This window comes from Martes martes (assembly GCF_963455335.1).
Source record: "Martes martes genome assembly, chromosome: 10".
NCBI lineage: Eukaryota > Metazoa > Chordata > Mammalia > Carnivora > Mustelidae > Martes > Martes martes.
Window position 1 is genome coordinate 63,574,066 of NC_137898.1, and position 12,652 is coordinate 63,586,717.

Below are 12,652 nucleotides of genomic sequence, written 5' to 3' on the forward strand. Positions count from 1 at the left end.
CTGAGACCCACTTGCAATGTGTAACAATCCTCTAGTATAAAACAGCCCTGGTGGCCGGGTGCACAAGGCTTTGTGGGGGCCAGCCCAGGCTGAAGGTGGCACAGTCCACGGACTGTATGGGTTTGTTATAGGACCTGCCCTTCATCTCAGGTCCAGAATCCCCGTTAGTGGGCTTGCATCTGAAGCCCGAAGAAACCTGGGCCCTAGCCAGTGAGGTCTGGGCCAGAATGCTCCCCGGGCCCAGCTCTCAGGGTGACCGCCAGCGGCAGTCGGAGCTGCCACCAAGTTATACAGTGCAGTCACCCGGCTCCGACTCCTGCCCTGTCTGTCAGCATAGACAAGTTGCTTCTGCTTCGGTTATCCAATTTTCATCATTTCAGTGGGCATGACGCCAGGCCCCTCATCGGCTTGGAGAGCTGCGGTCAGCCCCCTGCAGGGGGCAGCCTGGGATCCTGCACTCAGACCCTAATCCTGCCACAAAGACTGCCTCTGAGCACCCTGCCGCCCCAACCCTCCCACTCCCCAACCCACCCCCTACGCTGCAGCCTCTCTCCTGGGTAGTGCCTCAGGGAGGAGCCTGCTGCCTCAGGTTCCCCATCCCAGAGCCTGGGGCTTCTGCATTCTAGACCCATCCTACTGACCTGGAGGGCGAGCCTTGTGATCTAGGTTCCTAAGTACACTCACTCCTTCCACACCAGATACCGGTATCTTACTTTCTGAAAACCCAACCCAGGCATCTGGGTGGAGGAAAAAAAGCAGGCAGGGACCTAAGAGGGAGATGCCACCACTCTTGTGAGCTGTACTTTTTTTTTTTTTTTTTTTAGATTTTATTTATTTATTTGACAGACAGAGATCACAAGCAGGCAGAGAGGCAGGCAGAGAGAGAGAGGAGGAAGCAGGCTCCCTGCAGAGCAGAGAGCCCGATGTGGGGCTCGATCCCAAGACCCTGGGATCATGGCCTGAGCCCAAGGGCAGAGGCTTAACCCACTGAGCCACCCAGGTGCCCCTGAGCTGTACTTTTTGCTCCCTGGGGTATGACTTTAACCCACTGGAGTGGCTTGAGGACCCCCGGCTAACCCCCACTTACCAGGAAAGAACTGACCGCATCACTCATGGACTCGGCAGACCGGCCTGCACTCTCTCCACCACGCTGCGGGTACTCGTAGGACTCACAGGAGGAAGCTAGAGAGAGGAAAGAAGACCCATGTGCTAATACTTCCCCAGACCCTCGGCAGTGCTGCTCGGGGTCTCAATGATACACCAGCAGATAATACTCTCAAACCCAAGTGATAAGCTATTCCATCCCATCATTCCTCAGTTCAAAAATTCCTCCCTGGCTTCTAGATCCAGCTCCGGTGTTGACACCTAGAGAGGATCCCTCCTTAAGGACTCCTTCCCTCACCTACAGCCCTCTCCTCCACCCACTACAGCATTCAACGCCTGTCCCACTCATCCCCGCCATCGCTTCTTATGAGGATTATAGGAATAATGATACTGGACTAATTTATAGACGTTCGTTTTATTTCTCCAACTGGATGTGAGCTCTCTGAAGGGTAGGGACGTGTTTTCTGTGCATCAGTATCATTTCAATTCCAAAGCACAAGGTGATTGATCAGGTAGTCAATGGACTGAAAGAGGACTGAGCCAAGACTCAGAAGCCCAGGTCTGAGTCCCATCTCTGTCCCTGATGGACACTGCAACCCTGAATACGTCTCCTGACTACCTCAGGCCTCATGTGAGATGGAGACACTGAGGCTTTCTCCCACCACACACTCAGGGTCACTCCCTGACTTAGACAACAGGATGGACAGGAGCAGGCTTTGCAAGCTATGTGGCATGATACAAAATGAAAGGAATTAATATTACTGTACTTTTTTGTCAAACAGAGGACACTTATTCAGGGTTGGAATATGCTCAGGGGAAATTAGTGACAATGAAATTTATACACTTAGAGAGAAGTCCAGACTTTCCCCAAAGAGGTTCATATGTGGCTTAGAAAATATTCAGTAGCTCAAAATTTGTGTTAATAGTTAGTCCACACAGGTTTGGCTGTGTCCTCTATATTTATTTTTTTTCCATCTTTGATTTATATTGAATCAAATACTGTGATTTGGACTTCCAAACCCATAATAAGTTGTGTTGTGGTTAACCAAGACTGGTCCAGCTCCCTGAGAAGAGTAACCGCTCAGACAGGGTCAGCTACACTCCTGCACGGCAGGCATCTGCCGATAGCCTCCGGGGCTGGAGGACCAGCCAGGAAGGGGTTTGGGTACAAGGTCCCTGAACCTGTGAGTATCAGTGCCCCAGGTGGGCCTTATGTCTCCTTGGCAGGGATAACCAAGGACTGGAAAATTACTGAGAACTCCCAAGCCACCTCCCATCCCCCAGGGTTGCGGCTGGGGTTTTTACCAACCTCGGTGCAGTCGGCTGTTGTCCATGGCTGGGAGCGTGTTGCGCCTGGGGATGGTGGCCGCAGCAGAGATGGATCTGCTGCTTTCGCTGACTGGGGGTCTCTGCTGAGGGCTGCCCCATCGAGGTGTTTCTGCCTGGCTTGGCTTGGGAGGCCGGGGCGGGGGAGCGATGGCCGAGTCCCCGGGAGTGGCCACTGCCATGGCATTGTGGTTCTTGTCCAGCGTGAACGTCCTAGGGATCTGGTAGGCTGACAGCGGGGTGGCTGGCACGTCCATATTGTCCACGAGGAGGTCCCCAAACTCTCGACACAGGGTGTTGCTGGGCGTCTTGAAGGTGTATACGTCCTCGTTATCGGTCTCAGAGCCCGTGAGGCTGCCCTTGGTGTGGCCGTGGGAGGCGAGGCTCCGGGGAAGGTCGTAGGTACTGTCTCTGAACTCTGTATTGTGCCGGCTTGGCTTGGGGAGGCTATAGAAACCGTGGACTTGACCACTGACCCCGTTGACACAGTGTCCATTGCCCTGGGCAAGCTTCTGTACGGCTGTGTCACTCCTCATGAGAAATGAGGCCCTTGTGCCCTGAGAGAAGCTGGCACTCCTAAAGGAGAGAGAAGAAGGGAGGGATGGGACAGGTTAGAGGAGCCAGGCTGCCCACCCCGGAGGCAAGCTGGCATGTTCAGAGCCCGGGCTGACCGTCTGGTGCACAGAACCAGGCTGAAGGACTGGCAGGCCCGAGGTGTATCACGGTTTACCAGCTGTGCGCCTTGGCATGAGGCACGTTCCCTTTCTGAGCTCTGGTTAATGCATTTGCAAAAATCGTGACTAAAAACACACGTGGAAGGTTGTTCAGATGTTAGACTCCAGTAGATCTAATACTCAGACATGCGATCGATGTTACCTTTATCCAACCCCCAAGATGGCTGAGGTTAGCAGAGGTCCCTCTTACCCCTCACCCCTCCAAATAAACACGGCAGTGATACCACCCACCTGTTCGCTGCTTTAAGTACCACAGAATGTACGCATGGAAAGTGAAGACTATGAGATGATGGAAAGCACCCTCAAACTGGTGTCACACGCTAGCAGACAGGCCGTTTTACCCGAGTCTCTGTCTTCCCATAGTAAGACAAGTCTGCTAATGGCTGTGGAAGTTGTCAGTTATAAAGAACTGTTCAAATGGAAGCTATCAATTTATTTTCTAACAGGTATTATGGTCCGTTGAAAGGCATTCGGGGGGAAATGGCTCTTTCCAGAAGACTAAAATTTTATAGGAAAAATGGTTTCCTGTTTGGGAACTACATTACAGATAGAAAAAGTGTTGAGGATTACGGTTTTAAAATGTAGGTTTTTGGGAAATAAGGCAAGGCTGAATGGTTAAAAAAAAAAAAAAAAAAAAGATCCAGGAGAGTGAAAGGATTTGTGTGAGCCCCACTCGGCCCCCATCTGAAGGCACGGCCTGGAGGGTCTCAGAGGCTCTCCAGGGTTCATCTGGCTCTGAAGCTCCAGGAGCCACTGGCCTTATGAAAGTGTTTTTCAGGCCAGATTCTGTGCCGTGTGGAGGTGGGTGCTGGGGGAAAGTGGAAGGTGAGGCTCTGGGCAAGTAGGGATTCGGGTATGCTCTACACCCTCTCACGTTATGATTCCTGCTAGGATTTCATACAATCACTGTTCTAGGACAGTCCTTTAGAACAGTGATTCTCAGCCTTCTGGAAACTCTAAGTGTCTTCAAGAATCTGATTCAAGGTTCTTGGCACTTTTTACTAGCATGAGGCAAATCTTGCGTACATACAAATTTGCACGCTATAGCTGCGGGGGGTGGGGGAGTGAGGCACTCAGAGCCCTCTGAGGCCAATCCGCTGGAAGCTTTGCCTTCTGCGAGCTCTTTAAGCTCCTGGGAAGCGTGTTATTTATGGACGTGGCCACCAGATGGTGATAGAAAATAGGGCCCAGTACTTTAGAAAGAGGAGAAACAGGTGTCTAGGCCAGGCTCTCTTGTAAACTGGCGTCCTTGACCACTGGGGAGTTCCATTTCACTCCCCGAACTTTCAGTGGCCCTCCTCTCTAGGCTTCTGTGTTCCTTCCCTTTCTCTTTTCCATTTCACACACACAGCCAAGCCCAACGCCACAGACTTGGATCACGGAACATCTAGCCCTTAGATAATGGAGTGCTTGGAACAAAGGATGCAGGAGCCAATGGTAGCTATAAGACTGAGATCTGTTCATTTAACAAATGTTTACTGATGTCCTATTTCCCATGTGGGCTGGGCACAATGGATACACATATGACTCTTACCCTGGGGGACATAGAGGTGGAGGAGAGGACATGCATACACATCCTACCAACCAAGTGTGAGTACCCAGCTCTGGACAGAGTCATACGGACAACCCCCCGCCCCCCCGGTGGTGGTGCTACAGAATGTCAGGGGAGCCTTCTTCAAAGATCATACCTTTGAGTGAGTCTTGAAATTGGCCAGGCAAAAGGCAAGAGGAGGAGAAAGGTGTTCTAGTGAGAGGCACAAGGAATTAGAACAGCCTAGCAAGGGAAAGAAGTACAAGCTGCTCGGGCTGCAGCGAGTGTGTTTGGAGACAGGGCTGCAGTGACAGTGCAGGGACCAGGCTGGAGCTGCTGGGAACAGGGGAGCCCCTGGAAGCTTTTACGGCAGGGTGGGGAGAACATCACAGGTGTCCTGGAGTAACCTTAAACACTGTTCCATGCTTCACGTAATTTTATTCGAACCTTAACCTGATTCAGGAATGAACTCATCTTCTTCCTGGCTCTCCCGTCTTGGGAATGCACCAGTCACTCAAGCCAGAAACCCACGAGTTACCCCCCTATTACAATTTTTCACTCAAGAACCCTATCCGTCCTACTGAATCCACCCCAGTTCATGTCCTCCTGGTTTTCCTTCCGCATAATGAAAGGGCTGGTAGCTAGTCTCCCTACCATCTGCCAGGACCTCTCAGACCCCCTCCACTTCCTGCAGACATTTACTTTCCTGACTTGCCAGCTTACACATTTCCAACACTGTGCCAGTGCCTTTAGGACTAAGTTGTATTCCAGCTCTAATCCATTTCTTCAATCTTCTTCTCTCTGTTCCCCTTCACTCTTGGATCCACTCAGTCCAACTTCCCTTGTTCCCTGTGGGCCCCGGGCAGTTAAGCCTCTGGGCATGGATGTGTCGTTCATGCTGTCTCAAAGGCTTCCTACTGCAACCTGCCAAGCTCCTACCCCTATTTATCCTTCAAACGGCACAAATGGAAATTTTTTTTTTTTTAAAGATTTTACTTGAGAGAGAGAGAGGATGAGAATGAGTGGGGGGGAGGGGCAGAGGGAGAAGCAGACTCCCCGCTGAGAAGGGAGCGTGACATGGGGCTTGATCCCAGGACCCTGAGATTGGGGAACTGAGGTGCAGGCAGACAACTGACTGAGCCACCCAGGCTCCCTGGCCCAACTTTTTTTTTTTTTTTTTAAGATTTTTTATTTATTTATTTGACAGATGGAGATCACAAGTAGGCAGAGAAGCAGGCAGAGAGAGAGGAGGAAGCAGGCTCCCTGCTGAGCAGAGAGCCCGATGCGGGGCTCGATCCCAGGACCCTGAGATCATGACCTGAGCCGAAGGCAGAGGCTTTAACCCACTGAGCCACCCAGGCGCCCCCTGGCCCAACTTTCTAAAGCTGTTTCTGACCATCCTCTAACTCCAGACATAATCACTCACTCGCTCAACTCTGCTGGGAGCAGGTAGCAAGTGTTACCTGTTATGGACCACTAGTGCGGGTCTCCTCCACCAGACCGCCATTTCCTCCAGGAAAGGAACTGTATCTTAGCTCTGTTCTCTCCTCTGCACCCGCACTAGTGCTGTCCCATGGAGAATGATGAATAAAGGCTTGTCGAATGGACGAGGAAGTTAACGTATAGATAAATGAATACATGAAGAAGTATTGGTGCCACCATCCCATTTCCTGAGCTTGGCCAACACCCCAGTCAGTGGGCTGAAGCCCTTCCCCTTCAGAACCCACCAGCTCCCGTTCCGCGGGGCGCTGGCATCCCACTCTGGAGCTCTAGGGCTACTCACTCAGCCCTGGACGTGTCCCACCCGGTCTCCACTCCAGCCCCGAGCCTGGCTTATTCGCCTTCCCCAGAATGCTTCTTCGAGGCAGAATTTCACACAAAGTGCCACAAAAGGCCTTTTGGCTCTACAGAAGGGTGCCAGGCCTCCTCTTCCTCCTCTCCAGTTCAGTTACTTTTTCCCCCTGCCGCTGTGCACACGGGGCGTCCTGCGGGGCCTCCGCCAGCCTGGTGCTGCCCCAGCGGCTCGGGGTGGGTCTTACCACTTCCACCTGGCCCTGCACTCCCGGGAACGCACCCCTGCCCTGGCCCAGCGTGGGGGCCCCTGGTGCCGATGCACGGGGAGGGGTGGGCCACCGCTTCAAGGACCAGGTGAGAGGAGTTACACGAGGGAAACACGCTTGGGGGAACTGCGCACCCAGACAGACAGATGGACGGCAACAGAACGGCCCCGTGCCAGCCCGCAGACTCTGCTCAAAGCCATTGCTATGGTGTGCCCCCTCTTTTGGCAGATCCTAAGGGGGGACTGTGAGTTTACTACTGTCATGTAAACTCTCTGTGAGGCCTTGGTCACCCTGAGGTCCTGAGCTGCTTTCCTGGGACAAACAGTGGGAAGCGATGGATTTCTAGAGGCTTCCTTGCAGGGCTGTGGGCTGACAGGGGCCTCCTGGAGGGAGCACGGTACTGGGTCGGCCACGTTCCCCACAAGGCCATTCTGAGTCCCCCTCACAGTTCTGAGGATCTCTGTGACCCTCGCCTACCACACCAGAAAAACCGCGAATGGTCGAGCTGTGAGGGGAGATGCCGGAACACGTGTGTCGGGGAGCTCGCCGGCGGCAGAGGCAGGGCTGAGAGATGGCACTCTGATCAGCCCGCAGCTCCCGCCTCTGCTCCCACGGCCACTGCTGCCGGGGGGCGAGTCCATCACCTCTGCTGCCCCTCCGGGCTTCACACCTGCTCCCCTATCTTTTAGCAATGGCCTCCTCGTTTTCCTCACCACTTAATTTTGCAACAGTTCTTTGGCATTTTTCCATAAAATTTCACGTACCTCGGGACACCATGATTTCACTGTTTTCCATCCTACTCCTAGTACCTTCACGATCAAGAGCCCAGTCTCACTTCTTATAGGTATGTTCCCACTTAAAGAAAGCGAGTGCACACATGATCATAAGTAAATTCACCACCACTTCGTTCTGTAACCGTCACTGGGGAGTTGAAGAGGTCATGTGGACCCTCCTTCTGCATTTAACTCATCCCACATGGATCCTTCCCACGAGGGAAGAAAACTCATAAAATGCTGTCTCACAATCTCTAAGAGGTGAGGAGATCTTGGCATCTCAAACCCTTCTGGCAGCAAGTTCAAGCCGGCCTTCTCACTGCAGTTACAGAGCAAAGTTATAGAGATGAAACAATGGAAACGAGAAGTTGTATATTCTCTGCTTTTGCTCAGTCAAAGCCACCGGGCAAATGAGTCAGAGGTCTTAGTTAGAAATGATTAATCAAAGGTAAGTTCTCCACTGCCACTTCTCATTTTACTTTTCACCCTTGGTGAATACTGCGGCAGGGTCTGTGATGCATTCAGTCTGGAATCCCATCACTTCAAACTTGTATATCCCCCATCTTTCCACCCTTCCCCAGAATCATGGCTTTCTGAGGCTTGTGCCTCACCACACTGTATCACCTGCTACAGGTGGAAGAACCTCCTGGAAATAGGAAGAGAGAAGGTCTAGAATCTGAAATGAGGCCTTGAAGGCTAGAGGGCAAAAATAAATCCAGGGAAGACAAACAAAACAAAACAAAACAAAATCCATTTGTCTTGATGGTGTCAGTTCAAAACGAACCTCCTTGGTGATAGTTATTACTTTTGTTAAAAAAGATTTTATTAATTTATTTGACAGAGAGAGACAGTGAGAGAGGGAACCCAAGCAGGGGGAGTGGGAGAGGGAGAAGCAGACTCTCCACCGAGCAGGGAGCCCGACACTGGGCTCAAGAACAGGACACCGGGATCATGACCTGTGCTGAAGGCGAACGCCCAACGACGGAGCCATCCAGGTGTCCCAATAAGTTACTACTTTGAGGAGTCACTTATTTTTGCTCAGTGGAAGAGCTAGATTTTGAGAACTGAAGTCATTTTAGCTGGAACACACATCTGGTACTTGAAGAAAGAATAATGGCTAAAACTGTAGTAAAAGATACATATAAAAGATACATACAAAAGTAAAAGATACAAAAAGTAAGGTACTTAATTTACTGTACAGGATGTCAGGTTCCCCCATAAATGAAAGAAGGAATAGAAAAAGGCTGGTTATGATTAGCCTCAGTAGATACCCTTTCGCTGTAGTAATCCAAACAGACATACTTTGTCTCTGCTAGGCAGAGATGAATGAGCTGGTTCTCTCTCCCAAGTCCCCACTCAGAAGGAACCCTTTGAGGGGCGCCTGGCTGGTTCAGTCTGTGGAGCATGCAACTCTTGATCTCAGGGTTGTGAGTTCGAGTCCTACATGCTGGGTGTGGAGATTACTTAAAATTAAAAAAAAAAAAAAAAGATGTAACCTTATGAGGTTATTCCAGAGATCAAAATGAGGTAACTAATGTGAGTGCACTTTGTAAACTGTAAAGCATTATTTCTTTTTTCGAGAGCACCAAGTATGTAATGTGAATCTCAGAAGCAGGACAGCAGTACATCGGCATTGTTGGTCTTTTTCCTTTTACCCGCTCCCGTGGACATGAAGCAAAACTGCTTAGAGGTTTTAACTGACCTTTCCCTGGCAATTCAGCATCTTTTCCTCTGCCATTTTTGTATCTTTTTTAAGTGAAGCGTCTATTCAAATCTTTTGCCCATTTAAAAAAAAATGAGTTGCTTGTCTTAAGTTGTAATAATGCTTTATATTTCCTAGAATAAATCCTTTGTCAGATATATTTGTTTTCAGTATTTTTTCATATTTTGTGCCTTGGCGTTTTGTGGGGTCTTTTGAAGAAGAAAAGTTTTAATTTTGATTCAACTACTTCATCAATTTATTTTCTTTTAGGATTCCCCTTTTTGTATCCTATGATGAAAATCTTTGCTTATCTCAAGAACACAGAGATATTTTCTTCTGGAAATTTCATACTATCAGATTTTACATTTAGGTCTTTGACGCATTTAACTTTTGAGTAGTATGGTATCAATGAGGTTTTATTTATTTATTGTTTAAATTCCTATATGGACCTCCAGCTGTTCCAGCACCATTTGTTGAAAAGAATTTCATTTCCCTATTGGCACCTTTGTCAACGTGTGTGTGTGTATGTGCACACACACACACACACACAGTTCACTCTTCTGTTCTAGGAACTCTGTATTTGTACCTTTTCATCAATACAACATGGTCTTGAAGAAGACAAAGATTCATTTGTTTTGCAAGTCTTGAAATCAGGTAGTATAAATCCTCTAATTTTGTTAAGTTCTTTTAAAAATCATTTTGGTTATTCTAAGTTGTTTGGAATTTCCTACCACCTTTAGAGTTAGCTTATCAATTTCTATGAAAACCCTCGCTGGGATTTTTCCTTGGACTGCCCTGGGGCCATAGATCAATTTGGGAAGAAGAGCCATTTAATAACACTGGGTCTTCCAATTCACAACTATGGTGTATCACTCTCCTATTTAGCTCTTTAATTTCCCTCAGCAGTATTTGATTTCAGTGACGAGGTCTTGCCTATCTTTTTCATCCCTAAGTAGTCCATGATTTTTGGTACCATTATGTAAGAATTTTTTTTAAATTTCATTTTCCAAGTGTTTGCTGCTAGTATGTGAAAATTATTTTGTACCTAATAATTCTTTACCCTGTGACCTTGCTAAATTCACTTCTTTATTCTGGTAGTTGTTTTCTAGATTCTTTAGAATTTTTATATAAACAATGAAGTTCCCTACAAACAGAGACATTGTTACATCTTCCTTTCTCATCTTTGTGCCTTTTACACTTTTTGTCTCCTTATTAGACAGGCTAGAATCTCTAGTACGATGTTGAACAGAAGTAGTAAGAGCAGGTATCCTGTCCTTATCCCCAGTATTATGAGAATATGCTTAATATTTCTCTGTTAGGTAAGATATTAGCTGTACATTATCCTTAGAAGTCTCCTATTAATTTGAAGAAGTTCTCCTCTCCAGTTAAGAACATTTTTACGAAGAGGCATTGAGTTTTGATAAATGCTTTAACTGCATCTACTAAGGTGATGATTATGTTATTTTTCTACTTATTCTCTCTCCTTTTTAAAAAAAAAGAGAGAGAGAGAGAGAGAGGGAGAGAGGGAGGTAGAGGAGGGGGAGGGGCAGAGAGAGAGGGAGAAAGAGAATCTAAAGTCACTCCATGCGTATCACAGAGCCCGACCCCAGGCTTGATCTCACAATCCTGAGATCATGACCTTCTCTGAATTCAAAAGAAGGATGCTTGACCGATTCTCTTAATGTGATGAATCACACTGGTTGGTTTCTTAATGTAAAATCAACCTTGCATTCCTGGGATGAACACTACTTTATCACGAACTATTATCCCTAATGATGTATATACACACGTATATTCCCTAATACATTTAAATTATCCCTAATACATACACATAAACAAACACAAACACATTAAATACATATATTTTAAGTTGGATTTGATTACTTTTTTTTTTTTGTAAAAGAAAGGATTTCTGCATCTATATCCACAGGGAATGTTGCCTTCTGATTTTCTTTCCTCTAATCTTTGTCAGGTTTTGGTAGTAGAGTTATTCTGGTCTCAAAAAAAAAAAAATTGATTTGTAAAAGGACTCTCTCCTCTTATGTTTCCTAAAAGAATATGGGTAATATTTGTGTTGCTCCATCTGATAGAATTCACCAGTAAAACCACCCAGGTCTGGTTTTCTAGGTATTTACCCAAGAGAAATGAAGCAAATGTCTGCACCAAGATTTGTTAGTGACTGTTTATGTACAAATGCATTTTAATTTTTAATAACTGAAAGTGGAAACAATCCAAGTGCCCATCAAACACAGGAATGGGCAAATAAATTGTGATATAAAGGTACACTGAATTACTACTCAGCAATAAAAAGGAACAACTAATGATACATGTAAAAACATGGATGAGTCCCAAAAGCATTATGTTGCCTGAAAAAAATAAGGAAAAATAGTAAACACCGTATGATTCCACTCAAGTAAAATTCTAGAAGATGATAACTAATGTAGTGACAGAAATATCCTCAGTGTTCCCCAAGGAATGAGGTAGAGGGAAGCATGGATTACCAAGGGGCACGAGGAAACTTTATATGTACTGACACGGACTGTATTTCAATTACCCCTCAAAAATTGGGGGAAAAAAAGGTAAGTAAAAGTGTGGGGTAGGGGAAAAGGGAGGGATGCTAGAACTGAAAATTCAATTAAAAAATCATCCAAAATGAGGACAGAGAGGAAATAATATTTTTAAAACTGAGTACTATCAGTGTCGTATGGGTCAGTCTCAAGCGGTCTCACGTGAAGAACAGAAGGAAAGCAGAGATGGAATGGGGCAGGAAAAAACTTGAAGAAGAAATACTGGTAGTAATTCTGCTGTACTGGATCAAAAAGAACAACAAATAGTATCAGAAAGTGAAAATTGCACCTAGGAATATCATAGTCAAACTGCTGAAAAACAAAAAAGTCAGCAAATAGAAGTCCAAACAGTCAAAATAATTTTGCAAACAAAGAACAAAGTGAAAGGTCTCATACTTCCTGGTTTAAAACATATTATCACAAAGCTAGAGTAATTAAACGTGTGGTATTGACACAAAGATAGACATAGAGGCCAATGGAATAGGATATAGAGCCCAGAAATAACCTTGAACTAATGATTATCAGCACAGATGCTCAGTCCATTCGATGGGGAAACGACAATCTTTTCAACAAATAGTGCTGGGAAAATTGGATATCCATGTGCACAAAAATGAAGTTAGATCCTTACATCATATATAAAAAATTAACAAAAAACAGATCAAAGACCTAAACATAAGAGTTAAAACTATAAACTCTGAGAAGAAAACACAGAAGGAAATCTTCCTGACAGTGGGTTTGGGAAATAAATAAATAAATAAATAAATAAAGTTATTTATTTATATGACACCAAAAGCACACACAACAAAAGTAAAAAGAGATACACTGGATCACATCAAAATATAAAACTGTGTATCA

General features: G+C 46.6%; 1 protein-coding gene across 2 annotated transcripts in view; it reads right to left on the minus strand.

The window, feature by feature from the left end:
• Window positions 1-12,652, minus strand: part of GAB2 (GRB2 associated binding protein 2) — a gene marked incomplete at both ends in the record, with an annotated part of 178,477 nt that overhangs the window by 4,824 nt on the left and 161,001 nt on the right. Inside the window, 2 exons of one of the 2 annotated variants that reach the window (XM_080815804.1) lie at window positions 1,115-1,182; window positions 2,414-3,006. In XM_080815804.1, the coding sequence (XP_080671930.1) occupies window positions 1,115-1,182; window positions 2,414-3,006 (661 nt within the window). Of the gene's footprint in view, window positions 1-1,087; window positions 1,183-2,413; window positions 3,007-12,652 lie in introns of both variants that reach the window. The other variant, XM_080815803.1, reaches the window with a different exon arrangement.